A 27,880-nucleotide genomic window follows, 5' to 3' on the forward strand; every position below is an offset into this window, starting at 1 on the left:
GCGTATGGGAAGCCCTGTTCTCCACGCCCTATGGTTGTATGTGGTGAACAATAGTTAATTTTAAAATTCTTAATGACCTGATGCCAACTTAAACCCTCCATCTGACCTGTGGACCTCCTGCTAAAGCTGCAGATCCGTCTTCCGGACTTCCTACCAATTTGGCACGATCCTATGGCCAATTTTCCCTGTGAAAGCCATAACTTCACGAAATTCGTTTCTGTCGGTTTTATCGGTGGAGGCTCGTGTGGACAAATGATTCAAGAACTCAAGTGACCTGAGATTCATACTACAAGAGGTCCCAAAGAGTCCACTCCGCTATGGATACATTGCTATTATCTATTCCTGGGCTAGAGCTGAGCTTCAACAAGTCCTAAATCGACATAAATCGTCAAAGGCCACTTTATCAGTCGGCGGGAGTTGTACATAAGCTGCGGAATCCGACGGGCTCATCCTTATGCGCGACAGAAATATTGCCCTCATATCCCTGACATGAACATCCGGCCACTAAACGAAATTTCTCGTATTAGACATCAATCTCTCATATCCATATAGGATTGGCATTTGAAACTATGTCCAAAAGTGAAGTAAGGTCTGTTTTCCGGGGATTACTCAGGCTCTGAGTGACCTCCTGCAGTTTATACCGATCATCCGATACATGCTGCAGAACAAGCCCCATGATATAATCATTGATCCGCTCTTTCAAATACGCCAAGTCCTCACGTTTGAGTATATTATCAAGCCTCCTTACCATTTCTATCGTGTCCGAGGTTATCTTCTGCAAAGCGGTCTCTTTTGACAAAGAGCAGCAGTGTTGCAACATATTCACGTAGTTGATCTGGTCACCCTCGTCCTCTAACTCTTTGTAGAAGGAAAAAATATCATTTATGCCACCTATGACTTTCATACAGTCCGGTATAAGTGCCATCATATGGCCGGCTTTGGCAGCTTCTCGTTCATCAAAGCTCTCCAAGGGAAACATGATGTAGGCACAGGATTCCCCCATGACGCTCTTATCTCGCAGGTATGATGGATAGGAAATAGAACCTGGGAGGCCTATACACTTCATATCTTCAACCAACGATGCTTGCCAGAACCCATGCATCCCCATGGTAATTCCCAATTGGGCATGTGGTCCGTAATGCTGCAGGACCTGCGGCAAGAACGTTTTCAATGACGACCAGAAAAGCGACTTAGGGTCTTGGCCACGAGAAACTTGCTGATACACATCGACATCAACAGTGATTGGCACGCCGTCACATCGTGTATGATCATCAATCATGAACATATAAGTGAAGAATATTGCCAAGGCCAGTTTCAACTCAGATGAGTGAGTGGGATACACATAGGCAGAAGAGCATACCCCAGCGCGACATAGTCGATAGCTCGTTGATAACCGTTCATTAAGAAAGTGTTTCTCGACCAAATTGACCAATTTGTTGTATTCCTCGGAAGTAACACGATGGTATGGAGTGTGTTTGATATTTTCAAGGAATGTTATTAATGAATCAACGAATACGTCTCGATATACCTTGGTCATCTTGGATGTGCACTCGATATTGTTCGGGAAGAGAGTGACTTGGCCCATTGTTAGTTTCATGTCTTTGTGGCTGGAAACCCCGATGTACGACCAGAAATTATCACCACTTGCCAGGAAATTGAAGAACTCTCTGGCCTGTATTTATAACTTGCAAGCAACTGAATGAGGCCTCCTACAAATTTTGAGGGCCATCCCACAGACTAGGGAATATTACAACTCCCCACCGTACCCCACTCAGGCGGGGCACACATGGAAACATGTACTCTGAGTAGAGTGCAATTAAGAGCCCTAAACCACCAAAGTGGAAATTTATTCCCCCCGCAGCCATGTGGAACTCGTGTATGGCGTCAAACAGCAGCCGAATGAGGGCGACATCGCGTGAATGGTAGAACATCGCTCTGACGAGGCGAAGAAGCTGAAAGAGCACAAGGGCGTTACATGTCAAGGAAACAAGATGCGACTGAGATGATTCGTCCAATTGACAGCTTATTTTGGTGCAAAAATCAGCTACGACATATGCAGACCTCAACAAAGGGATGAAGCCTGCGGGTCTGGGAAGATATTATGAAGTGGTTAGTTGTTAATATCTTTACTCTTGCTCACAAATTGGGCTTAGCCCTGCCACGGAACACAAGCAGGCTACTTGGTCACTGCGTAACCAGCAGAACACTCTGTACCTGGATAGTGCTCTAATTGTGTTGACGTGCATGCCAGGCAGATTAAGAAGAATTCTGTCTAAGGTCTACTAGAGGAAGATAACGGAACTTTTGGGCCTAGCGCTTCGCCTAGGTTGCCGAAGAAAGTGGACACATCTCTTCGGATGGTTAGGTCCATCCACGTGGGTTTGAGTTGAGTGATCAGAGTACTCCATAACCATCAGTTACAATTTTCCGATAATTGCCGATTGCGCCTGGTAATAAACCTTTCTTTATACTATTTCGTACAGTTGCCAAGAAAAACTTGCACTTCGCAGAATAACTAAAATTTTCTTTTTTCTTCCCTGTGTACTCAGTATAGTACTATCATGACCCCATGGATCCCGAGAAACGGAACCACATTCATTGAGTCGGTGAACTAAAAAGCGTATACAGTACTCGGTGGATAACGAAATACATTTTATAATTTACATTTCTTCCTCACTCACGCTTGCGATTGGGACGCTAGAGGTCCATCTAATATTGTTCTGTTGCGGCTTCTGATGAGGACAGAGTACCGTTCCAACCCAGGACTGAGAGCTACGCCTGGTATTCAAAATCTAGCAGTATGTCGGATTCAAGAAGTTGACAGGTTGAACCGGAGTCGAGCCAGCCTTTAGGGCACGTCTCTTGTGAGCCCCGGCGTCGATGCCTCCATAATGTGTACCCAAATCGGATACCACCCCGCCCTTATGCCCGCCACGACTCTTCAATCCTGCTTTCCTTATCGAATTCTCTAGAAAAAGTTAAACTTTGGTTAGTCGGTTGATAAACGACGATTCAGGGACATGGGACTGCCTTCCATAGATTACTGTCTCTTCAGCCGCAGTATGTGTCCCAAAAGATAAACGCCAGCCACGTGTAGGAGTGCGGTTTCGATAAAGCGCAACTCAAAAAATAATACAATACAGAGGCTGGGACGAAGGGTATTGTTGCTGTTTGTCCGACTTCAGTGGCAGATGGCATTGCCGCATTGGGGTGTCGGAAGTAAGCATACTGGAGTTAGAAAGGGAATTGATCCTTGGTCGCTGGTTAAATGATAGAGAGGAAAGCCGAAATGTTTCCAAGCCATTTTAGCACGTTACTAGTATATTCGCTGCTTTGTTAGCTATGTTATGATCAGGATAAATTTACGGATCTACTATTCATGCGAAGAAAATTATAAACCAGTTGTCAACCGGAAAGACCAGGAATTACTGCCAAGGCTCAACTGGCCATACAAAACTGCGGTGTGATTCAGCCTCCGCACCTCGCAGATAGTCACACCGCCGGCCCAGGAATCCGGTCAAAATAGAATTTAGAATCCGGGGTATAAAGATGGCCATTTTAGTGGTAGATTTAGGAGTTAAAAGAAAAAAAAAAGTCCCTGCTACAGTCCAGAATACAGTGGAAATTACATAATATTACCGACAGCCGCATTCCCAACACCAGTTAATTAGGCCTTAAATGAGTCATCAGTTTTCTTACGGAGCATCGTGTCACAGTGAGTTGAAACCCTGCTATGCCAGACAAGTCGATATGCAATTGGTCACTACTGCAAAGAAACATGTGAAGCTCTGGTCTCAGGCTGAAAAGGGTTCAGGCCAATTATGCTATCTTTATGCTCAATAACGTGCAAACAGCAGGCACTGTGATCCAGACTAATCCATTATTTGAAACTGAACTGTGATACCCGCTGGGAATATCGAATTCTTTAAGTCGTCAAGCCCAGTACTCTCGGGTACCTCGATTCTAGAACAGTTCAGCAGGTACGCATTAAGAAAACATCAAAATGGCCTACTGAAAGATGTATAAATGAGGGAAGTTGTGCGGACAGACCGCGGGCCCCAGACACTTAGCTTGAACCCTCGCAAGTGCATCTTTCATCCTGGAAAGGCCTTCGTGAGAGATACTGTCTCACAGGCCAGATCAGTGTGCCCTAGTCGAGGTGCCGAGAGACAGAGTTGAATAGTTGTACTAAAAAGGTCGAGGGCCGTGTTACAAAAGACGGACCTTCGGGTTCTTCACATGACTCCGGTAACTTGTTCGATTTCAATGTAGCCGCTAGTGGCATCTTTGATCGTTGAAATTCAACATCTGCTTACACTTGCATATTTGCCGCAGCCTCTATTGAGCAAAGGATGGTGTCGTGCCCTGCGATAGACCATGGTACATTGCTGAATGCACTTTCCATATCGGTGCTATTACTCTGTAACGCCCCAATATACGGTAGGGTGTCTAGAAGATCCATAACTCCAGCTAAACGGACTATCTGCACAGTTCGATCGGCGACACTAAGCGACAGCGTCATGATGTCACAGCCTCGTTGACGATACCAGCGCGAAATACTGTTAGCAATGAGAATCCGGCCCTCCGTGCAAGTGTCCTTTCGAGCTTCCTCGTCAAGGACGGCAAAACCGAAATCGATTGGCTCGCTAGCGTAGGCTATGTGGTAATTGATCTCATCTACAATAGCCAGTATTACTAGCTCAGGGCGGTATATTGCATTGTCACTGCAGATTCCATGGATATGCGTACGAGGAAAACCGGCATACAGGCGGAGGCCAGGTGTTATGGTCGGAAGGGAAACAAAGTTGGTACCCCCACGCATGGCGCCGTCGACGTGGCGGGCTTCATACAATATGAATCCATCAGGAAACTCCTGCTTGAAGACCCATTCACAGAAGCCGTTGGATAGGTTACAGCAGAGCACGCGTAAAGGTCGCAGGCTGTAAACAAAATGTAGGTAGCGAGCAGACTCGACATTTTCCAGAGGCTGGCTATCAGAAAAGAAGAAGGGCGCCCAGTTCTTTTCCGCTAAGGGTCTTTCTTCGTTCTGGATTGTCAATACTGTGGTGAACGTCGAAAAAGGTCGATGTATCCACATAGCACGCGGCCAGCCTTCCCCTTGGAATCTCATGTTGAAGACTATAACAGGCTCTGCACCCCGAGAGTTCTCTTCTAGAATAATCCGGGGGTCCTCAGGGCCGAAGAATGCACCACCTTTTTCCCATGGCGCTGGTATGTCCAGAATTGTAGGGAAGGACATAACATTACCACCCCAATCTATGTTATAGTCCTTCAGTTCGTTCCACTCGCCGTCAAACACCTGGGCCCTGAGGAAACTTATGACTGGCCAATGTAGAATGCCTGACGGGGAGTAGATCACTCGCGTTATGGCCAGATAAATGCCTTGCTCAGGAAGCCAGATGCTTGAGCTAGCTAACTGGGCCCACTTTGTGTCCACCCGTTCTTTAATGGAAGACGTACCTGCGTCTTTTGGACTGTAATTAATCAGTGGATGGGACTGCAGAGCCTTCCGCAATGGGGGTGGTGTCGTCGTCCAAATAGATACTTTGTTGGACGCCTAGAGTCCCGTCACTTGCTAGGCTATTGCATGATGCGGTGATTGAAGTTCCTCGGTTGCAGAAACCGCGGAAGGCTAGAATATCAAAAAGTTCTTCGCACCATGTCTCTTTGATTGCAGCCCCGCTATACCCCTGTTGCCAATGGAAGGGCGAAACCTGAGACCATAATTTAGAGACATCAGAGATAACAACACGCCGTACACTCACCCTTGATATTCTCTTGATATCAGACTGCAATAACAGCAGATAATATATTATGATGAGTGGAAGTGTGAATAAAACTATGATCTTTCCTGATGTTTGAACTGGGAACATTTTGCATATTAGTTCTCCACACGTTGGTCTCGCTCAATGCGTGAGGTGAGAGAAATTGACGACGATGAATCAGCTTCTTTTTGTACTTTTAACTCAGCGGAATATTTTTAGTTTCACTCTGTTGTGATATTTCTCTGGGTTGCGGGCAAGATTGGCCAAAAGCGCCTAAGTTGTTGAAGACCGTTTGCTTGCACCTTACACTCTCCCGGGTTGAAAGAGAAAGGACCAAAATGCGAGTCACTGTAATCGTCTACCGTCAGAATGGCTGAGATATGCGTAAATCCTTGTATTCGAGAAATTGCGAACAATCTAGCGTATACACAGGGTAGAAATTTTGGCGCATATCTTACAATGGCAAAATTATTCCACCATGGGGGTGGAGTCATCCAATATCATTAACTAACGGACCATCACACATTACATAAATTCTTGCTAATATGCCCAGTGATTCGGCCGGAAAATTGGTATGTGGTTCATTGGCCCGGATCTTCATTAATTCATACCCATTTGACCAGACATCGGGACGGACCTCTGGAACAGTACGTCATGGCGAAGAGAGTTATAAAGTCATCAGATAACATTAGGACTATGTTATTGGCGATTACATCACATTTGGATATACAAGAAAAGCATGGCCAAATGACCTGCCCAATATAATACCCACACTGGGGTCCCTATAAGCACCACCTAAACCTGTATATCTACTGTGTTAATGGTGTATTATGTTCTGGATGCAGTTTGTAGATGATTCGGTAATCCTAAGATTACCTGTGTTTGACATTGTCACATAAAGTTTCCATAACAGGCAGTCGAAAATCCATCCACAGAGGAAAGATGCTATCTATCAATTTCCTATGGGATTTTTTTAATTAATACTCAAGCAAGATGGATAAGAAGTTGCTGGTGACGGTCAGGAAGTACGGGACCTCCACTTTGATATCTGTGCTCCGGTTTATTAAACCTCTGTTCCAGCTCAACTCGATGGCACGGCCCCTTGATATTTTTTATTCGGGGCTTGGTAGCCGTATAACGTCAACCCACGCAAACTATACGATATAGGAGCTTGGAATGCAGTCCTAGCGAAAGGGGAAGCTGATCAGTACGATTTCCTTGACCAAGGAAGCCGACGATATTAGGAATTTGGTAATATCGTTATATTACCAACATACATAGGGACAAAATATCAGGCTAACGATCAGGACAAGGAATATCTATGGTTTTGGTGCTTAAGTCTTGGCTGTGGCGACCAGGGACGGAAACTGTGTCTTCGGGACAGAAACTGCTTACCACGCGGCAACGAAAGTAGACAAGGAAGGAGAAAGGAGAAAGTAGTCTCGGGAGGTTTCTGTGCTTGGGTCTAGTAAGGGAAAAATAGGACCGGGTAGAATAGGGATCCAGGCCGCGGCATGAAGACATCTACGCTGTAAGTGTGAGAACATTGGGAACAATGCTTCCGAATCAGGGTGTTTACGACATAGTCCATTATGTTACCAGTTTATATAGCTCAAGTGCGGAAGTACTGATTTGTGTAAAAAATATACCTCTTTTCGATGTGTTATAGTATGATACCGAGCATATAATAGTATCCATACGAGGGTGCTGAAGGACGCAGATGAGATATAGAAAACGTCCAACCCCATAATTCTTCACCTGCTCCAAACCCCCGGAAAATAACGCAGAGGGTGGGTTTACGTAGGCCTGAATAAACTTTATCTTTTACATTCCACAATCCGTAACTTAACGTGATCTCAACAACTCCAGACCCTTTCAGGTCACAGCTTCTATCACGCCATCACCATTTACCATTAAGTAGGATGCATATCCAAGCGGGAATTTTCGGATTCAAAGTCGAGCCAACAGATTTTCTACCGGCATCAAAATATAAATATCTGTGTTGGTCTGTAGCATACTCAACGATACAAATATTTCCCTACAACTTTTCATCATTTGTCGAGATTGCATTGTGCCAACGATGAGTCATCACATTGGTATTCGACACGCTCGCCTTGCCGCTACCAATTGGAAGCCACAGATCACATACAGTGGTATTAGATATCGACAAGCTCCAATTACCCGGTCTACGATGAGATATCATACACAGGGGTCAGCCCAAAAGTCATCATGGACTCATCCAGTGTGAGTCACACAATTACGCCTTCCTTTCTCAATATCTAGTCTTTTAGTGACCTCGAAATGTCAAGATATACGCAGGAACAAATCCGTTCTGTTCAAATAGCCCACAAAAATGCAAGCAACCTTCCTGACCAGTTTGCCCTGGGCACAGTACGCTTCCTCCGGTGGGGAATGGACATTGCCACGGGTTACCGGCCGAACAAAACCACAAGACCCCATAAAAGTACCATGACTGAGAAGAAATGGATCACAAGATTCATCTTCCTTGAGAGTGTTGCTGGTGTGCCAGGTATGGTAGCCGGCATGCTACGGCATCTGAAGAGCATTAGAAGGATGAAGCGAGACTATGGCTGGTAAAGTTCCACCTCGTTAATGACAAAACTAAAGGAGAAAGCGGTGGAAAAGAAGGAGGTCTAAGGCTAATCTATTGATGAAAGGATCGAAACACTCCTTGAAGAAGCCTACAACGAAAGGATGCACCTCCTCACCTTCCTCAACCTTGCAGAGCCCAGCCGCCTAATGCGCCTGATGGTGCTTGGCTCCCAAACGGTCTTTTTCAGTGCCTTTTTTATAGCGTACCTCCTCTCTCCCCGGATCTGTCACCGGTTCGTGGGCTACCTCGAAGAAGAAGCCGTCATCACATATACCAAGGCTATTACAGATCTAGAAAATGGGCTTCTTCCAGAGTGGGAGAATCTTCAGGCACCTGCCATGGCTGTCAAGTATTGGCAGATGCCGGAAGGGAAACGGTGTATACGGTCTCTACTGCTTTATGTGCGTGCGGATGAGGCGAAGCATCGCGATGTGAACCACACGCTTGGCAGCTTGGATCAGGACCGGGATCGGAATCCATTTTCAGCGAAGTTGAGGGAAAGAGTGGATAGTGCTAACCAAGGATTTGGCAACGGGATACGAAGTGGTTTTTATGTGGATACACGCCGGAAAGGGGAGAGCGTGTGAGAATATCTCCTATACAGTCGCATTAAGTGTCGATGTGGTGTGATGCGATACTGTTGTGAAGATTGCAGATGTCTAAATAGATGTGTTCTCCTGTTATTTGGTTCTCCAACCAATGTTACAATTGCCACTGGGTACGGAATACTTATTAAGCTTACATCTTATGCTATGTTTGGATACGAGCAAGGAGGCAGGATGTGTACCAATGCGAAACCAATAGCGGAATCAAGTTCATAACTCCAATGCGTAAAAACCTAGTCTGAGCTGATGGTGGATGTCTTGTCGTTTCAGTTTTCTACCATTTTCTACCATGACGACAGCTCTCCCTCTCCGTTTTCGTTCCCCATATGCCGCTGTTGTGGGCCCTACCAGGGTCTGAGCAACTCGAGACGATCCCTGATCATAGGATGACTAGAAGGTTGCATGGCTTACGTGAGAGCACCAGACGCTTCTAAAGCTTTTCATATATTGATTGGCGTAGGTATCCAATATGATTAGAGGAGTGGTTTTCTGACGGACCTCTGTATAGGTCCTAGCTATTGGGGATGAATCTCTTGATTCTCATACTATGGAAGATGAGACTATCTAAGGTGGCCGAGGTCCGTTGGTCACGTGAGCGGTGGAACCTGATTGGTCCGCTTGGGCGGGCCCAACACTTTCGCATCTCCCTAATCAACAAGGTCCTAACTTCCTGAGCTCATAGAACAGAATTACCTTGTGTTTCGATTTATGTATGCTCTGAAACCAGACCGTACTGGCGATGGATTAAAGTCTGGGGAGATAGCTAATCATGTGCTGACGTGGCGCAGTACGGATCAGGAGCCGATATGGTATGTTTGTCAGCATGGCACTCAGAACTGAAAAGCTGCGTCAAGATTGTGTATCAGACGGACCAACTAGACTGGACAAAATACTCCAGAATACTCCAGAATGAGGGGATATGGGGTGGAAAATGGCCGCACGAGTGTACTCCGAATTACGCCATACTCTAGACCGCTGCGGGGTGTCCGGGGATAGTTTATTCTCCACTGGTTGACGTCTTACCTGAGTCTGGGGGAGGAAGAGATCGGAATGAAAGTGTACACCGGTGAGGGACTTTCGGTATGTGGGGAAGGAAGTTCTACTTCGGAGTATCGCGGTCGGGAAGATTTCGGAGAATCTCACCATGCGAATTGCTAGGTGATTGGATGGTTAACAGACCCTGACGATGCCGAGCGTTGATCGACACGTATAGAACGGGGTTGAACCGCTCGCTATCTTGTTACGGCCAAACTGTAAATTTACTTTATGTCAGGGCATCCGTGACGGCTCTATTCAACGGACTTCTACGGGGGCGGTGCCTTACTATGCTGGTCCCTTTTATATGCTAGTATTCATGTATTAATCAGTTCTGGCTTGAGAGTACCCACGACTTGCCATCGTCTGGATTGTGTGGAATTGCGACCAGTGGTAGGAACTACTTTATTCTTCGGCGCACATAACGCCACTCGACCCCAATATGCTACTGTCTATCCCAGTTAAGATCCACGGGACTTCCCCTGTAATAGAGTTTGGTGCCCGTTCATCTAGCGGTAAACATTGGATCCTCATCTCTTCTGGGCGGAGCTGGGTCTGGAGACTAGGAAATCATTGGATAAAAGGTGCTGCGTCCTCTAGGCATGGACCAAGGTTCACAAGCAAGTCCCTCATTGAGCCTATCTCTATCTCTGACAATGTATGCAACTCAGGGGCCAGCAGATATAGTACTTATAGGGCCTTGTCTCCAAGATATTGGCCAAAGTTAAGGGCCACTCTGAATCGGTTGGAGAAATATCTTAGTACTATTTCGTTTCTCTCATTCACAGTCGCCGAGCCGCATTCTTTCGTCGTCCTTTTTTTCTTTCTCTTTTTGTGTTCAATACTTCATTGCGTTCTTGCCATGAAGTTCGGTCCATCTAAGCCATGGTTTGGCATGCGAGGAGGTTGGCTGACCTTCTGGGTCACTGTTGCTTGTGCAACTGATATGACACTTTTCGGTTATGACCAAGGTGTCTTCGGTATGGCATAGATGCTCCCCTCCCTCCGTTTATTTCAAATTCTAACGTCCGTAGGTGGTGTGGTGGTGACAAAGGACTTCCTAGACACGCTACAGCTCAACGATAACCCCAAACTCCTCGGAACCGTCACCGCTATCTACGACGTTGGTTGTCTTCTTGGTGCTGTCGCGGCCATGTGGCTTGGAGAGCTCTGGGGACGGAAGAAATCGATCGTGTGGGGTACCACTATTATGGCAATTGGTGCAGTCCTGCAGATATGCGCCTACGGTGTGCCCCAGATGATTGTGGGAAGGATCGTGGCCGGCGTAGGCAACGGTATCAACACAGCCACCGCTCCTGTATGGCAGGGTGAAACATCTCAAGTGAAATGGCGCGGCAAGCTCGTTATCATCGAGTTGATTCTTAACATTGCCGGATTTTCGCTATCTAACTGGATCACATTCGCATTTTCCTTCCTCGCTGGTCCCGTTGCGTGGCGGTTCCCTCTTGCTTTCCAGTTTGTTTTCATCTTCGTGCTCTGGGGAACGGTTCCATGGCTCCCAGAGTCGCCTCGTTGGCTCATAGCACACGACCGCCCAGACGAAGCACAGGCTATCATCGCCGATCTTGAAGACAAGGATATTGATGACTCATACGTCATCACTGCCCACTCCGAGATTGTGGCGGCTGTCAAATACGAAGAACAACATGGCGTTTCCTGGGGTGAGCTGATTCGCGGCAAGGCCGGAGACCAGAATGGTACCTGCGTCATAAGAAGGTTGATTCTGGGGGCCGGCGCTCAAGCAATGCAACAGCTGGCGGGTATCAATGTGACTTCATACTACCTACCAACCGTTTTGATGCAGTCTGTTGGCCTCTCGGAGACGCTGGCCAGATTGCTAGCGGCCTGCAACTCCGTCAGCTACTTGCTTGCTGGGTGCGTGGCAATTCCCAATATTGAACGATGGGGCCGTCGGAGTCTGTTCATGACTTGCGCCTTTGGCCAGGGCATATGTTACCTACTGATCACCGTTCTCCTCGCGTTCACCGAGAAAGAAGGCTATCCTTATCAGACAGAGGTAGCATCTGCTTCCGTCGCCTTTTTCTTCGTCTACTATCTCTTCTTCGGTTGCGGATTCCAGGGTATTCCCTGGCTGTATCCGGTGGAACTGAACTCGTTGAGTATGCGCACGAAGGGTGCGGCGTTGGGAACTGCAACAAATTGGGCACTCAATTTTATGGTTGTTGAAATCACCCCAATAGGGATTTCCTCGCTAGGTTACCGATTCTATATTATTTGGACGGTCATGAACCTGTCCTTCGTGCCATTTATCTATTTCTTCTATCCGGAGACAGCGAACCGCGCTTTGGAAGACGTCGACTTGTTCTTCCGGGAGAACCACAGTCTGTTCGTACATAATAACGAGGAGGCTGTCTCCACACAACGTCCAGCGCGTTATGTGGCGATTGAACAGGAGCTCGTGGATCGAAACGCCGCATATGGGAAGAAGCAGGAGGTAATGGAGGTCGAGAGGGTGTCGGAGCAGCGGGAGATTGCTTAGTCTTAGACTGCAGAGAAACATAGTACGACAGCATCTGCAAGGCAAGTCGGAATAATTCTAGAAATGAGTCCACTTAAGTCACATATATATAGTTTCGACCGAAATCACCCAGAATTATTCTTACGATACGATATTACGTATAACTTCATACAGCGCTAGTAAATCGAACTCCGAATAGTGAGATAGGTCGACAAGAGTTCTTCCTTTCAGCACGATGAACGTTATATCATTTGTCTATGTAGACAATACAAGCCAGCTGTTTGATTATCGAAGATCAAAATACAATACTTCCCATGACAAGCAGCATTCGGGATAGTCCAATTAAAAATAACAGACTTTAATTCAGATCCACACTTTGATCTGAAATGCGTTACGGATGTGGAAGCCTGTCACTTTTTGCTAACCATGATCATGGACGCATGTCAAAATCTTATATATCACCCACTATTTGGTAGCATTCCGTCAACGCCAAGGACAATGCCCTGGAGGGCTAAGGGGGACAAGCTTTGTGTCAATTCTTCTGCTTCCATTGTCCTCGGTTCCTGTTGCTGCAACTATATTCCATTCGACAATGATACGTCATAAGGTTACTAAAGCGCTGTAAGTGAGGCGGGGCTTTTGGCGAACCAAGTTTGAGGGGAGCAAATAATGACCGCGACGAGGCAGTAAAACCAGCAGACTCCGCACCCGACTCGCTGCCGGTACAGGAAGTACAGTCCCCACATACGTCTTTTGTGTGGCCAATACCTAATAGTAAAGTAGGCACGCCGCTGCCATATGGAAGCCAACATCTTTCAAGTGCTAAAATTTCATCTCTTGACAGAATAGGGGGAGTTGGTGGAGTACTACCTCTGATGTGCAACTGGCTGAGGTGTAAAGCTATATGCGAGTTGTGTTTCGTTGATCATGATCTTAACTAATTTCACTGTCCCAAAATTCTCCTATATGAATCGTGTCAAGCGGGTGCAAGAGATTTATCGGTATCCTTATTGGCGTTAAAGGAGAGTTTTATTCCACTGACTCTCCATAGAAGACACACTCCTTCCTTGGCTCTTCCTTTCTGTTAAAATATTACACTCTAAGGAAGCAAATATGCTAGAGAAGAGGGTGTATTTCACGGACTCAAATTACGCTCGTGGTGATGGCCTGAATATCGCTTTTACTTTCTAGCATACGATACCAGGAAAACACAGCGACTTGCCGCTGTCCAAACCGCAGTTCTCCTGGCATTACTAGCCAAGGTCCGGGCGTGCTTAGCGTTCGGTGTTAAATGAAGCTTGCCTCATCCTGCTAAGATAGTCGCGGGTAGAAGTTAAACCAAGGGACCATGCGCCGGCTTCTATGGAACTGGCCAAGACCATTCCACCACCACGTGGGTGGAACGGAGCACCTTATAGAAAGGCTGCGTGCCAAGATATCTGCCAAGACTGTTGTGATCCGTCAAGCTCGTAGCATGAAACGTCGTATGGCCTTTCCAGAAGCCTTGTTGGTCCTAAGAGCCAACGACCCTCGCACTTGGTTGGTACAGGGACCAGTATATGAGGGTTTTATTGGCCTTTAAGACAGCAGTGAAGCTTCTAGCCAAGATTCTGGTGGATGAGGTTCTCTACGCTTTCTGGCGGATCAACTGAGTTGCTCCGGGCACATGCTGCTAGGTACTATAGGTATATGAAGGCCCTGTTTCCCACTTCACATTGGACTTTTGCATTTGCCTTTTTTTAATCGTCTTATCCACTAAGGGTTGACTGTCGCCACCTCGGGCCAATTTTTTCAAAATGGCAGCTCACCAGTATACCTACGTTTTTGCCATTGGGACTATCTTCTCCCTTCTTGACGCTTTCAACAACGGTGCCAGTCAGTGATAACTCCCCTTGACAATTCCCTATATGGAAGGGACACTGACTGATTTTCTAGACGATGTTGCGAACGCATGGGCGACAAGTGTCTCGTCGAGATCTGTGTCTTACAGGATGGCAATGGTGTTGGCTACAATATTCGAGATCCTTGGAGCATGCACCGTGGGATCACGAACGGCAGAGACGATCAAGGATGGTATCATACCTGTGGAAGCCTTTAAAGGCAATTCCGGTGTCCAGATGCTTGCGTTCACTTGCGCCGTCGCAGCGGCGTCCTCTTGGGTCATGTGGTGTACACGGAATTCCACTCATGTCTCTTCTACATACTCCCTTATTTCCGCGGTTGCGGGTGTGGGTGTAGCCACTGCCGGTGCCTCTCAGGTGCAATGGGGGTGGAATGACGGAGGAGGCCTTGGTGCTATATTTGCCGGTCTAGGCATGGCCCCTGCCATTGCTGGTTGCTTCGGGGCGATTATCTTTTCGCTGATCAAGGTGATTGTCCATATACGTGCAAACCCTCTGCCGTGGGCTGTCTGGACCTCTCCTTTTTGGTTCCTCGTGGCATCCACAATTTGTACCTTGTCTATCGTTTACAAGGGGTCCCCCAACCTTGATCTCGATGAGAAGCCCGGATGGTACGTTGCTTCAGTTAGTTTGGGCACTGGAGGCGGTGTCTGTCTTCTATCTGCCATTTTCTTCGTCCCGTTTCTCCATTCTCGCGTTATCAAGAAGGACTATACCGTCAAATGGTATATGGCTATCATGGGCCCGGCGCTCTTCTTCCGCCCTGCTCCTCCCGATGCGGAGCAGGCTAAGGTTCCGGACTATGCTGTCATTCAAGAAGAGCAGAAGGAATTAACCGGTGAAGAAAGCGCGAAAGAGGATAATAAAGAGATCACTGTCACTGAGGTTCAGGCCACGCATTCCACCTACCAGAAACTTATGGCGGACGGTGAGCAGAGATTCCATGCCAAGTTGAGGCAGTCTCGCGGCCCCCTTGGCTGGGCCATGCGCGTTCTACACAACAATCCTATGGGCGCAGGTGAGATCTACGAGTTCCACAACATCGCTATTCTTCTCAAGCGGATCCCTGCTATGATTGTCGTCGGTGCTCTGTATGGTATGCACTACGATATTCACGCCGCGCAGTCCGGTATTTCGGGTACGCCAGAGGCCGCTCGCATGCAACGTGTGTACTCGCACGCGACAAAATACCCCAACGAAGTTGAACATGGATATTCATTTATCCAGATTATCACCGCCTGTACCGCATCTTTCGCCCACGGTGCAAATGACGTTGGCAATGCCGTCGGCCCTTGGGCTGCGATCTACTCTTCCTGGAAAACTGGAGATGTCACGGCCGCTGAAGCGACCGTCCCCGTTTGGCAGCTGGCAGTTGTAGCAGTTACGATTTGTGTTGGTTTTATTCTCTACGGGTACAATATTATGAAGGGTAAGCACCACAGCATTTTGACTGGTTACTCTTGAAGATATACACTAACTATCCAACTAAGTCATGGGTAACAAGATCACCTACCACTCGCCGAGCCGAGGCTGCTCGATGGAAATGGGTGCCGCTCTTACAGTCCTGATCTTCTCGCACTACTCCCTGCCTGTCTCGACTTCCATGTGCATTACCGGTGCTACCGTCGGTGTCGGTCTCTGTAACGGCTCTTTTAAGGCCGTCAACTTCCAACGTGTGGCCCTTCTGTTCACCGCTTGGGTCCTCACCATCCCTATCGCTGGGACCCTTGGCGGCTGTCTCATGGGTCTTGTCCTTAATGCCCCACATTTCCTGTAGTCGATCTTTTTTCTTGTTCGGTCAATTTGACGGAGAAGCTTCTTGTGGATGCGGCTTAACTATAGAGTGAACATGTGCAGTCTATCTAGTAGTGTCATATTTTGAACTCTGAAAGGGCGATCAGTTTGCAGTTGCATATAATAGTCTATCAGCTCTTATAATCTCTTTATCACTACGAATAATCTAATCAAGGGAGAGATCGAGGTCCAGTAGATTCTTTACCGAAAAAATTTGCAACCCAGCCTATTATGGATAGGATGGAATTTGTGCATACGAGGCATCCCGACGTCTACCATGATTTTAAATCATGCCTAGACCAATTAATGTGGGGCTTCGGGTCAGATAGAGCTTATGACTCGAGGCCCGACCAGATCTAAAGCCCCGTCGAATTTCCCTTTCTTCGAAGAATCCAAGTTCCCCCGCACCATCCATCCGACACCACCTCTGCCATGAACTCCGACGATATCCTCGCCCTCGAGCACAAAGCCTGGGATGCCCTCTGCGTCTCGGGGTCGACTCTGCTTCCCCTACTCTCGGATGATTGCATCATGGTCTTTCCAGGCGGGATGAAGCTATCCCAGCAATCCCACCCGACTCTCAGCTCCATTTTGACGAGCGAGGAGTTCATCCCCTGGAGCTCGTATGATATACTCGAAAGCGAGGCGCGGACTCTCAACGAGAGTGCACAGTCTGCGCTGATTTGCTATAAGGTTTCAGCACGGCGAGCGAGCGACCGTGACTCGCAGAGCTTTGATGCGCTGTGCTCTAGTGTCTGGCAGAAGATAGGCCCTGAGGGGTGGAAGATGGTGTTCCATCAGCAGACTCCCTTGTAAGTGTCTTGTGTGGAGTACTCCTATTATCGGTGGAGAGTACTGAGTGTATCGGGTGCAGTTAGCTTCCTTTACAGCTACTGTGGAAGGACGCCTGGTAATGAGACTGAGATAGATAGCGGTTTTTTGGCGGTAATCCATTGCTGCTTGGTATATCTTCCACGTATGAATCACGCGTAACCAACTGCATATCCTGCACATTTCGCAGCGTATCTTTTAGTTATGCTGTAGGTAAAGAATGACTCTATGAAGGCGCACTGTCACTGCAAGTAGCCGTTGGGTATATATGGTCATAGGGTCTGGTCTTTGGACGATAAACAAGTAAAACGTGCGCGTGGCCTAACTATGATCTACTGCGGTGGCAGATAATCTCATGCCCAGTCTACTAGAGTCCTACCGATTGACCTCGCCGACGTACTCTGATGGCCATGGTAGCCATCGGGCAGTCACTTCATCGAATCGTTTATCACAGTCCTACGACATTGACGGTTTTCTGACGGCGTACGCATGTCGGACGGGATACAATCCCGAAGGCCTCCCTCTGACTGGCTGCCTCACAGTGAATCAACGATAATTCCATAACGGTAGGAAGACTAGACTATTCACTGAATCTCGAAATAAGAGGGTTCCTAGCCCCGGTCCAATGTCAGTGACAGGTATTATTATTTACTATTGCTACTGTTCACATGACCTGGCTTAGCAGCGGACCCTCTCTGAGGGAAAATATTTATAAAGAAATGGCCCTTAATCCCTACATACCATCCCCTAGGATTATCAAAGAACGTGGAATCATGACTACGCGACTTCAGGAGAAGTTCTGTTCAGCTTCCCCCGCTGAGTACCCAAATATATGCCCCAGTGTCGCTTGTCACGCTCCTACCGACGATGTCTTAGCCTGTGATGGCATCTGCCACACCAACCGGCCGCTCTGTCTCACTGAACTTAAGCAGACTTTCGCCAAGCATGCTGCTTCTCCTGCACCATACTCGATGCTAATCTGGGCTCGTATGGCTCGCGCTGCTCTGGGTGAGCCGGCCCAGGGGGCTGATGAAGCACCGACACCCCTTAGCGATACGTTCGAATGGTCAACTCCCGGCGGTGCGATGTTGGTGATGACTGGTAAAGACCATCCTCATCTCTCTTTACCTGTAGCTGTCTACCCACCCCTCTCGAGCGACATGGCCTCTGGGTGTTTCCATCCCCATTGGATCGAAGAAGCTCTCGGTTTCATCAGTATGCAAGCTGTTGAATGCTCTTTTGAAGCTTGCGTCGCTGTTCCTCGGTCAACAACACCAGCAAGCCGACTTAACCAAATCAACGCCATAACAGGGCTAGGTGCTTTGCGTGTTGGCAACCTAGCCACAGCAGGGCTAAGCGGTCTTTGCTACTTGGCCCATAACAAGCCGGATATGATGGTCGGACTGGCTCGTGCTGTCAGTGCCTTCTTCAATGGTTTGGCATACGCAGATGAGTTGAGCACTTCTGATCAGGGGGGCAAGTGGTCCCATTTATCGAATCTGGCAGGGCCACTGCTCGGGGCCGAGACATTGCTGACCGGTCCTCTACACCAAATTTTCGAGCGCGCGCTTTTGGGTTACCATTGTTGCACCATGCGGCTCCGAGCAAACTCGGCCTTGACCGCGCCATCTGCCCAGACATTGTTTCTCGCCAGATTCTATGACTCAACTCTGCCTGCGTTCCTCGACTGCTTTAAGTGTCTGGAACCGGAGTCTATCCTTCCCGCCCGTGCATCTACCTGGGGAACCCTCCTGTCAAATGATGTGTTTGACTACGTCAGTGACTGGCTTTCTGGTAGGGTGGCTAACCTCTGCTGGGCCATAGGTACATGGGATAGTCCTATTTTGTGTGCTCGCATGTTCCGTGGTTGTGTAATAGCTGTTGCGCAGGCCGCTAACTATGCCCCTGGACCGCTTTTTAGCCTGCTACTAATGGAATTCAACTATCTCTACACCGCACGGTACTGCTATTACTCTGTCCCATGTGACCAGCAGCTCCCAGTTGACGACACCTATATTCCCTTCTCCGTGATGGATATTCCATCAGCGACTACATCACCAGTCGGTGGATTTCGCGCTGCACTACGCTCAGCGTTCTCCGAATCGTCTGGTGGTGTTAGCGAATGCAAGGGACCATATGGAGTACTACAACCTTGGAAAGGCCTAGCAGCTACACCGTGCGATTGGGATAATTCCGATGGTGAGTTTGACGTAGTTGCTGCGAGGGCTACGCATGACATATTAGGATGCCTTGACCGTGGCGTCTATGTAGACTCATCAGAGTTATACTACGCACACATGGGGTGGCTCGTTCGTCAGTACGACGCATTGGTGGCATGTGGACGCGACAACATGGGAGTAGGCCGTTACTATGTTTCTCATCGAGTGAAATAACATAAGCAGATGGCCTTGGACGTATATCCGCACAACCCCACCTGTAAGGACTCTTCCTTATATCGTACCAGAAGTGGAGAAAATTGGCAAGGTGATTCGCCGGCTCCATTTACCCCGACTAGTTCGGCGCTTTACCGAGGGGCCCGTTTCCCCATAAAATCAGATCGGCCCTTTTGCCGAAGAGCCAGGACACGAACGGACTCACGCTGGTCAAGAACTGCCATCCAGCATGAACAGTAGTAACAAGCGCCCAAGGCCCAGTGATAACGGCGCTGGAGCTGCAGCAAAGCCACGGTTGACTCGAGCTTGTAAATGATAATCTGCTCACCTCAAAGTCTGTAAAATGATGCTGATCAACCACAGGCGCGGAGTGCAAAAAGCACAAAATCAAATGCTTTGTGCAGCCTGGACAGACAGCATGCAACAAATGCTTGAGAAGTGGCGTTCATTGCGTCCCCCACAATTTTGCCCAGAAATTCATGGACGAAGATGCTGTGTACGTTCCCACTTCTTCAATAGAGAAGGATGCTCATAGTACTAGATGGAAAGCACAAGCTTCGACAATGATTGACCGTCTCAATACGATCGTCGAGCAACTTTTGCATCACAGCAATTTGCCAGGACTTGCTGACACTCATGGGCCACATGCTCTGGCTGAGCAGGACCACCAACCACGCACGCAGACGCTGTCACCATTGAGTACTATTCACTCTGAATCAGTTGGAGGCAATTTCACCCCCGAAGGCCCGTCAGTCGGCCTCCGCGGGCATCACGATGATTCAGACCTCGTTCCCTTACCGATGAACAATCTCTACAATCTCACCGACCCCAACAACTCTCAGCTAATTCGTGTCGACCCTACAGAAGCCAATGGGCCGGATTTTATCAGTCAGGGAGTACTCTCTGTGTCCGAGGCGAAATTCCTATTTGATTACTATCTATGCTACATCAATCCTCTGCTATGGGATGGAATGCTCTGCTCGCACAGGTCCCTGCAGGACGCGAGGCAATCATCCTCCTTGCTGGTGGCCGTTGTGCTCACTGTAGCAGCCCTGCATATTCCTAATCGAGAGCAATCGCTACACGCCACGTACGGGGCGTTTGTATCCCTGATGCGAGGGTCCTGCTTACTACGCTGCCAGAATCTGGATGTGATCCGGGCTCTGTGCATCGGGGCATTTTACCTCACAAGCTTGAGCTGGGCACTCTGCAGCCGCGCCGTACGAGTGGCCACGGAAATGAATCTCCACAAGTCATCCCTGCAATTTGCCCGTGGCTCGCTCGAGTCCTATGAGCGCGTCCGACTCTGGTACGTCCTCTACGTGTGTGATCACCAGTTTGCGTTGGCGTATGGGCGTCCGCCCTTGATGCATGAAGACCCGGCCATCCGGAACGCCGAGAAGCTCTTGGAAAGTGGGCTTTCCTCGAAGGGCGACCATAGCCTTGTCGCCCAGGTAAAACTTTTCCGGATCCTGGCGAGTGGTTACTTCATGCACGGCTGTGACCCCGATCTGGAGCTGAACGGGCAGGATTTTGAGAGGCTGAAAGAGTTCGATATCTCCGTGGAGCAGTGGCGTCTCGAGCACCAGTCAAAAGAAGAAGACTCTGCGAGAGTCAGCCCCCTCCCCCCGGCGGCAAATATTCTATACTACCATCTGGCCCGTTTTCAACTCAACTCGGTAGTGCTCCGAGGCATTTCGGCTCGGGAAACCTCTCAGGACAGGGCCCCAAGCCCTGAGATGAGTTGGGACCGGCAGGAAGCGGCCAATATCGCGATAAGAACGGCTCTGAGTACTACGAAACTCATTGTCGACAATGTTGCCCTTCAAAAAGTGCTGAGCTGGCTTCCCATCTTCATACATGCCATGGTTGCGGTATGCGCTTCTTTCCTCCTGAAAATGGCAGTCGTATTTGGCGAGCCCGACCGTACCAATGATGGCACGCTCAATCTACCGAGGGATCTTGCCCAGTATGGCCTAAACTTCCACACAAAAATGACACTTACCGATGTCGAGCGCCTGGTGCGAGTGTTGGGCCAGGTCGCAGACAATGTCAGCAAGCGACACGTCGTCAGACAAGTTGTGACGGGCCTGAGAGAATTATTGCAACGGTTCTCACCCGGCCAAGACGTTGACACCTTCCGATATTCTTTGCGGCGAAGAAATGAAGCTTCATCGACTGCCGGGAATGGGCCAAAGCGACAAGATGCTACAGGGACGATCATTGATAGGGATACACAATCTCAGCAGCACAGTAGCGGCGTTGATCAGACACATCTTGATATTCCGGAAACAGATGGGGAGGACATGATGCAAACCGACAATATTCGCCTTCAAGACCCATTTGATCTTACGGGTGACTTGGATTGGCGCTTTGATAACAGTTTCCTTTTCGGAATTGAAGGGATTGATCCAGAATTGGCATTTCTGTGATTTTGGACTGGATATACCGCTGCTAGTACAGATGGACCGTAATAAAGATGATGTTTTCATGCGCATATAGTACACCTACTCATCATGCAAAGAGCAATATTTACGTTCTGGCCAACAAGGTTTTAGTACATAGTTGGTCTCTCAACTCAGGATGTCATTAGGGCTCTTATTCCTCTCATCAAACGAAATTACCATGGAAAAAAATAATGATTATACCTTTGTTTCTGCCTTCTCAATTTCCCTACGAGCTCTTAGTTCACCAGCCATAGCCGTGGCATGATCGATCCTCTCAACCGGATGTTTGTGGAACAGATATGCAAACAGCGCTGCGCATAGACAGAGAACCCCGAGCCAGCTGGTAGTGGTTGCAAAGCCAGGAATGTAGCGAGGGGCGTCCTTATCTGGCCATAACCAGGATGAATATATTGATGAGGCATTGCCAATCGCGTTGATGAGAGCAATAGCAATCGATCGCTTTGCCGCTGGTTGAGGGATGACATCCGCGACCCATGTCTTGACCAGCGGAGAGCAGGCATATATGGTTCCGAAGGCAAAGATGGTGAGTACGTACTGAGCCATTTTGTCCCGGACGTTGATCACGGCGATGAAGAGTGCGCAGCCTATCCCAGACAGCCCACAGATAAATTGCCATTTAAGCTTGAACTTGTCCGCCAACCAGCAACACACAACTACGTAGACCAGTGCAGCCATGTAGGCGGGAATGGTATGGTCTAAGTAAGCTTAGTGGACTGCAGCGCAACATCCTCGGGGACGGGCAGATCTTACATTGGCCAGAAGGACCGGTCCATCCGAAGCTTTCCACGAGGGTAGGGATAAAGTACTGCATTGTTTGGGATCCAGTCACGAGAACGAAGAGGAAGCATTGAGCCCAGACTCGCCAGTCGCTGCATGTCATCTTGAACGCGACCCAGTGGGGAATTTTCTCGGCTCCGCTACCTTGGGTTAAGCCAATGCCGTCAACTGATAATCTGTTGCAGGCAAGGATTCTTTCGTCTTGACTCAGGAAGCGTCTGCTGGTTGATGGATAGTCGGGCATGAGAAAGTAGATGACGATGGATGCGCAGATTGATGCGAGCCCCTCCAGAATCTGTCTGGATTAGCAAGTTTCAAAATGCACAACAGCATGAGGTTGTACTAACAAAGAGCCATCTCCAGCCTGGAAGTCCCGAGACTCCATTCATATTATCAGTGATTACGCCTGCGAGGAGACCAGATACGGCTCCAGCGATTGGCACGGAGGTATAGAGCACAGAATATCGCGTTGCTAGCTCATATCGCCGATACCACGATGAAAGGAAGAAAGCACATCCTGGGGCAAAGCCAGCCTGCAGAGAAAATTCAGAAACGCACCCCATAGAGAATGCTAGTGCCACCCACCTCAGCAAATCCAAGCAAAAATCGCATGCCCGCCAGTTGCGTCCAGTTCTGGGTCGCTGCCATTAGGGTAGCGAAAGAGCCTATTTGTAAGAAGTTAGTTATTTTGATAATGAGAATTATCTGTCTCGATCATACCCCATAGAACGCCTAGTCCCGGTAGGAAAACGCTGGGCCGGACGCGAGTTAAGATCATGTTGGCCGGTACCTCAAAAATAAGGTATGACACGAAGAATAGAAGTACTATGATGGAATATTGAGCAGAGGTCAGGCCAAAGTCGTCTTCCAACCCGCCAGTTTTGGCATTGCTGGAACACAGTTCAGTAGGAGTGGGACGTTATTTCTCTTATTCATCGCATACCTGATGTTGGCTCGGTCAAGGTATCCAAGGAGATATAATATCCAAGTGCAGGGAAGGATACGCCAATCGAGCTTGCGCACAAGTCTCTCTTCCTCTGGTGTGCCATCAACCCATTGGGCTGCAATTTGCTGGGCCTCAGCCATGTTAGCGTCTTTCTCGCTAGAAGCAGCTGAGGCACGCTCGACATGTTGGCTGAGGCGATCTTCTTTCTCTCGGGGGCGAGACATCTTGAAAGGCAATTCCAAAAGGGGCAAAGAATTGAGGGATGGGGTATAACAATTTCAGGGAGGCATGGTCCTGCATCGCGCCCTCTTTTATATTTTGCCGATTGTAAATTGTTCACTCGCGTTTCAATGCTTAGCGACGATCGACTCGATGCCAAGCTCGAAGTACCCCACGGGGAAGTGTACAACTGCCATCGGCGAAAGCGCCGTGCTCCACCCCCGGATGTTTATTTACTTAGCGCCAGCAAAACGATGTCCATGCGCCAGTCACCCGATTCCTCGGTTCTAAAGCATCGGCAAAATCGCCGTGGCATGGCACTTGTGCCGGGATATCGATACTACTATATACAACTTCTTATAACATCGCCACCGAGTCTGAGAGTCAGCACACCAATGTCAGATGATTGGCGGGCAGTTTAAAATCAAAAGATCTATCTTCCAGTATTTATACACTCTGCTTTTCACCATCTCATCTTCCACCTCTTGACCAACACATTTTTCTCCTCCAAACAACTGATCATCCTGTTTGCCATGTCTAGGACAATCAGTGCACCTCAAACCCCACTGCCCCGGCGTCCACGTATTGCCATTACTCTGGGCGATCCATCCGGCATTGGTCCCGAGCTGGTTGCTAAGCTCCTCAGTAACCCGGTGAATCACCAAAGAGCCGATGTTTTTCTCTTGGCCGATGTGTCTGAGGTCCAATCTGCTATAAATGATGCTGCAGGTGTGAATGTTTCCATGTCACTTGACTCCGTTGGACCACATTCCATTCAAGTGCTTGACGACAACAGTGCCGCACGATACCCTTCCAAGCGAGGAGAAATTTCCAAGGCCAGCGGGGAGCGCAGCATTCACCAATTAAAGCGAGCACTGAGTTTGGCTCAAGCCGGAGAAATCGACGCAATCGTATTTGCTCCGTTGAATAAAAGTTCTCTGAAACTTGCGGGCATGACCGAGGAGGACGAATTGCGGTGGTTCTCCAATCAACTGGACTTCAAGGGTACTACGAGTGAGATCAACATTGCTGGATCCTTGTGGACCGGTAGAGTCACGAGTCACGTTGGTATAGAGGAGGTTGCACCGCGCATCACCAAGGAGTCAACTCTCAAATCTATAGAGCTGCTGAACCGGCTGAGGTATGATTATCGACCGATGATATATTACCAGAAACAGCTGACACCAATCAGATGGGAGTCCGGCATCGAATGTCCCCGTCTAGGTGTCTGCGCACTGAATCCCCACAATGGCGAGAATGGCACATTCGGGCGGCAAGAGATAGACCACATTCGCCCCGCTGTTGAGGAAGCTCGGAAAAAGGGCATAAATGTCCAAGGCCCATTCCCATGCGATACCATCTTCCTCAAGCGACAACATTTTGATGGTATTGTCACCATGTACCACGATCAGGGCCAGATTGCAATGAAACTTCTTTCGTTCGATGGTGGTGTGACGGTGCAAGGTGGCCTTCCCATCCCCATTGCCACGCCTGCTCATGGCACAGCCTTCGACATTGCCGGCAAAAATATGGCAGCCGTTACCAGCACTCAAAATGCCTTTGATGTGGCAGCAACGATGGCGGAGCGGAGAATACTGAAGGATTTACGCCCTGTTCCTGATATTATGCCTGGAATGGCTGAGACCTTGCCCAAAAACAATGCAGGGGAAGTGGTTATTACCTCATGTTGTTGAGAATGAGGGATCCCTGGCCCAATAAGGCTGAGTATGTATAGGATACTTGTTAGACTGGGGACCATATTTGTTTCTCCCGACGTGTTTACGTTTTCTACCTAGTACATCTCTGTCAGATCTTTCCCTTCGCAGAGCAGGCCCCTGTGGAGCTGTCTTAGATAGTATCTTGCCAAATATAGAAATTGAATAAACACTATTAATTTCCTACGCCTACAAATTACTCATTGTCATCATTTGCGTTTTCATCAGTCTACCATTGGGCAGCATCAGTGATGTATACCTTCCCACCATCATGATCTGCTAGCGCCAGATAGACCAATAGTTTCTATACTTTATCCCTTATTCTTCCCCAGAAAAGTCTGTGTGGAACTTTATAAGTCAGGACGTAAGTTGCGTGTCCGAAATGTCACTTCTTCGGCGGCGACGCGACTTTCTTTGGTTGAGCTTTTGAAATCGACATCTCGAGCGTCTCCAGTATCCACCAATTTTTAGCTCTGTACTAGATGCAGAGAGCATCGCAAGCCTTTCTAATATCAAGTCTTAATTCAGAAATCCTTCTGGTACTGGTTTCCAGGGTTCATTCATTTTATTGCCGCTAAAGGCTATGATAGATATCACTGGCATAGATCACCAATCTTGATGAATGCTCTCAGGCACCATGTTTCTGCCTCTGACTCCTTCTCTCCTTGTCTCTGGTGCACTATTGATAGGCTACTCGCCCTCGATATTCACGTCAATCTCATAAACCTTCAACTCCTCTGGTATATCGGCGTAGGAAGCGGCCGACTCGTAATACTGGAGGAGGATATCCTTCACATGCTGTGGGGTCGTCGGCCCAATATCAAACTCGTGATCTTCGTCGAAGCCAATAACATCTGGTTCGACTGTATCGATGCCTTTCACAATCTGAGCATCGAATACTTCCTGTAGTAATGAGGCGTTTCTCCTGCACGACCGACAGTCGAACCAGAGAGAACCCCGAGAATTGGGATTACTCAGACACAAGTTTAGTCCATAGCCACTCTTCTTGATACTACCACAATTTTTGCCTCGGTCATGGGTGCAGATGGCGCCGATTCCAGTTGTTGGGAGCCCATTGAAGCGACTGGCGCCATAGGTCCGCCCTGGTCGACTGTCGCAGCATGCGTGCTCTCGAACATTTCGGCATTTCTTATAGTGGCCACTACAGCCTCTTTTTTCGTAATTTGTGATAGTAACCGCATTTATAAACTGAATTTTTAAGGTCAGTACTACCACAAGAAGGGTTAGAAACAGGTTCATTTGGCTAGACAGAATATGTGGAGTGGAATAACGATTCCTACTGTGACTATGTGAATTAATTATTCTATGAAATATGATTATACCTGCCTATAAGTACTGGAGGAGAAAATATGCCTTTTACTCCGCATATGTCGTTCTTTTACATCGACAAAGCCGGAAGTATTTGGCCCGGTAGAGGGTAACATATTGTGGTCTAAGATGTCCATATACCAGTCTACAGTGTCATCGGCTATTACAATTCGGCCGAAATAAAGCCAGGATACCCTTGGATACAAATAGTAACTTGATCATTGTCATTTGGATACCAACCGTATAGTATATCCTGCCAATCAATGAAGTTCCCCACCAAAAGTTAGTTATTAACTGCAATAATTCCGGCGCAACTAAAGTCCGCAGTTCATGCTGAACGCTACCTAATGGCTGCATATATGCATATTTTCTACCCTCCCTGCCTTCTTCCCTTTGTTTTCTTCCATGCAAATGAAACACCTTCCAGATTCTAAACATGACCTTATATTCCATGATATCGTTATTGCTTTACTTCCTATCGAAGATATCAATTACAATGGCTACTGAATCTGACTACCCCCTCTCTGGCGATGAACTTCCAGACATGCCATCTGTCGCACCAGACGTCCTGTCCATTGATGGACATCAGTTCCGTATCAACTACGACGTCCCAGAAGAGATCACTTGGCAGCTTGAGGAACTATACGATCGTGATGCAAAGTACGAGGAAGTCCCCGAGCACCTGAAAGCGTACGAAACCGAATTGGAAGATACGGATGAGGAAGAGGCGAAGGAGCTTGAACGGTTAACTGAGGGACAGAACGGAGAAAGGTGTTCTCAAGAACGAATAGCCTTGGATATTCTGTCGAGAGATATTAAGCTTGAATGTCAGGGAGTAATGCTGGCGCTTGAGACATTTTCTGATGTCAAATGAACACACCAGACGGAGTATCGTTCGTCGGCAGTTTACCAGATTGGACATTACTGTCTACACCATTGGTTGTTTCGTAAGAAATTCAAGTTTTCG

The 27,880-nt window shown here is 48.1% G+C and overlaps 10 protein-coding genes across 10 annotated transcripts; 7 read left to right on the forward strand and 3 right to left on the reverse strand.

The window, feature by feature from the left end:
• Positions 1-4,312: 4,312 nt before the first annotated feature.
• BDV59DRAFT_198918 (uncharacterized protein) lies at positions 4,313-5,131 on the reverse strand (the record flags this gene model as incomplete). The annotated part of the gene is made up of 1 exon (XM_073693247.1): positions 4,313-5,131. The coding sequence occupies one exon, from the start codon at positions 5,129-5,131 to the stop codon at positions 4,313-4,315; it is 819 nt and encodes a 272-aa protein (XP_073551318.1).
• Positions 5,132-7,749: 2,618 nt separating this feature from the next.
• On the forward strand, positions 7,750-9,217 carry BDV59DRAFT_170960 (alternative oxidase). Its single transcript, XM_073688502.1, has 3 exons — positions 7,750-8,030; positions 8,096-8,380; positions 8,465-9,217. Exons 1-3 carry the CDS (start codon positions 7,867-7,869, stop codon positions 8,985-8,987), a joined length of 972 nt encoding a protein of 323 aa, XP_073551319.1. The 5' UTR covers positions 7,750-7,866; the 3' UTR covers positions 8,988-9,217.
• A 1,685-nt stretch (positions 9,218-10,902) lies between these two features.
• On the forward strand, positions 10,903-12,561 carry BDV59DRAFT_191144 (sugar porter family MFS transporter; the record flags this gene model as incomplete). The annotated part of the gene is made up of 2 exons (XM_073691854.1): positions 10,903-11,020; positions 11,075-12,561. The coding sequence occupies 2 exons, from the start codon at positions 10,903-10,905 to the stop codon at positions 12,559-12,561; spliced, it is 1,605 nt and encodes a 534-aa protein (XP_073551320.1).
• Positions 12,562-14,336: 1,775 nt separating this feature from the next.
• BDV59DRAFT_210182 (inorganic phosphate transporter) lies at positions 14,337-16,218 on the forward strand (the record flags this gene model as incomplete). The annotated part of the gene is made up of 3 exons (XM_073695546.1): positions 14,337-14,415; positions 14,476-15,870; positions 15,932-16,218. 3 exons carry the CDS (start codon positions 14,337-14,339, stop codon positions 16,216-16,218), a joined length of 1,761 nt encoding a protein of 586 aa, XP_073551321.1.
• A 392-nt stretch (positions 16,219-16,610) lies between these two features.
• Positions 16,611-17,380, forward strand: BDV59DRAFT_170965 (nuclear transport factor 2 family protein). Its single transcript, XM_073688503.1, has one exon. The coding sequence runs from the start codon at positions 16,668-16,670 to the stop codon at positions 17,049-17,051; it is 384 nt and encodes a 127-aa protein (XP_073551322.1). The 5' UTR covers positions 16,611-16,667; the 3' UTR covers positions 17,052-17,380.
• A 459-nt stretch (positions 17,381-17,839) lies between these two features.
• Positions 17,840-21,891, forward strand: BDV59DRAFT_198922 (Zn(II)2Cys6 transcription factor; the record flags this gene model as incomplete). Its single annotated transcript, XM_073693248.1, has 3 exons — positions 17,840-18,860; positions 19,823-19,955; positions 20,001-21,891. The coding sequence occupies 3 exons, from the start codon at positions 17,840-17,842 to the stop codon at positions 21,889-21,891; spliced, it is 3,045 nt and encodes a 1,014-aa protein (XP_073551323.1).
• A 156-nt stretch (positions 21,892-22,047) lies between these two features.
• Positions 22,048-24,041, reverse strand: BDV59DRAFT_210185 (major facilitator superfamily domain-containing protein). Its single transcript, XM_073695547.1, has 6 exons — positions 23,648-24,041; positions 23,425-23,594; positions 23,290-23,369; positions 23,052-23,237; positions 22,678-22,999; positions 22,048-22,622 (listed from the first exon to the last, which is right to left on the reverse strand). Exons 1-6 carry the CDS (start codon positions 23,872-23,874, stop codon positions 22,102-22,104), a joined length of 1,506 nt encoding a protein of 501 aa, XP_073551324.1. The 5' UTR covers positions 23,875-24,041; the 3' UTR covers positions 22,048-22,101.
• Positions 24,042-24,402: 361 nt separating this feature from the next.
• Positions 24,403-25,563, forward strand: BDV59DRAFT_198924 (pyridoxal phosphate PdxA-domain-containing protein; the record flags this gene model as incomplete). Its single annotated transcript, XM_073693249.1, has 2 exons — positions 24,403-25,010; positions 25,062-25,563. The coding sequence occupies 2 exons, from the start codon at positions 24,403-24,405 to the stop codon at positions 25,561-25,563; spliced, it is 1,110 nt and encodes a 369-aa protein (XP_073551325.1).
• A 711-nt stretch (positions 25,564-26,274) lies between these two features.
• Positions 26,275-26,723, reverse strand: BDV59DRAFT_198925 (uncharacterized protein; the record flags this gene model as incomplete). Its single annotated transcript, XM_073693250.1, has 2 exons — positions 26,275-26,487; positions 26,601-26,723. The coding sequence occupies 2 exons, from the start codon at positions 26,721-26,723 to the stop codon at positions 26,275-26,277; spliced, it is 336 nt and encodes a 111-aa protein (XP_073551326.1).
• Positions 26,724-27,154: 431 nt separating this feature from the next.
• Positions 27,155-27,855, forward strand: BDV59DRAFT_170970 (uncharacterized protein). Its single transcript, XM_073688504.1, has one exon. It carries the CDS (start codon positions 27,350-27,352, stop codon positions 27,785-27,787), a length of 438 nt encoding a protein of 145 aa, XP_073551327.1. The 5' UTR covers positions 27,155-27,349; the 3' UTR covers positions 27,788-27,855.
• The last annotated feature ends 25 nt before the right edge of the window (positions 27,856-27,880 follow it).

The sequence above is a fragment of the Aspergillus ambiguus genome (assembly GCF_047715705.1).
Source record: "Aspergillus ambiguus strain CBS 117.58 unplaced genomic scaffold BDV59scaffold_4, whole genome shotgun sequence".
NCBI lineage: Eukaryota > Fungi > Ascomycota > Eurotiomycetes > Eurotiales > Aspergillaceae > Aspergillus > Aspergillus ambiguus.

Bases quoted from the DNA above. Each gene is read 5' to 3' on its own strand.
- BDV59DRAFT_170960 (XM_073688502.1), top strand. From the start codon at position 7,867: ATGAGTCATCACATTGGTATTCGACACGCTCGCCTTGCCGCTACCAAT. The intron at 8,031-8,095 runs GTGAGTCACACA...CGAAATGTCAAG, and splicing joins TCATCATGGACTCATCCAGT to ATATACGCAGGAACAAATCC. The intron at 8,381-8,464 runs GTAAAGTTCCAC...TATTGATGAAAG, and splicing joins ATGAAGCGAGACTATGGCTG to GATCGAAACACTCCTTGAAG.
- BDV59DRAFT_170965 (XM_073688503.1), top strand. From the start codon at position 16,668: ATGAACTCCGACGATATCCTCGCCCTCGAGCACAAAGCCTGGGATGCC.
- BDV59DRAFT_210185 (XM_073695547.1), bottom strand. From the start codon at position 23,874: ATGTCTCGCCCCCGAGAGAAAGAAGATCGCCTCAGCCAACATGTCGAG. The intron at 23,595-23,647 runs GTATGCGATGAA...ACTGTGTTCCAG, and splicing joins CTTGACCGAGCCAACATCAG to CAATGCCAAAACTGGCGGGT. The intron at 23,238-23,289 runs GTGGGTGGCACT...TTTTCTCTGCAG, and splicing joins TTTTGCTTGGATTTGCTGAG to GCTGGCTTTGCCCCAGGATG.
- BDV59DRAFT_170970 (XM_073688504.1), top strand. From the start codon at position 27,350: ATGACCTTATATTCCATGATATCGTTATTGCTTTACTTCCTATCGAAG.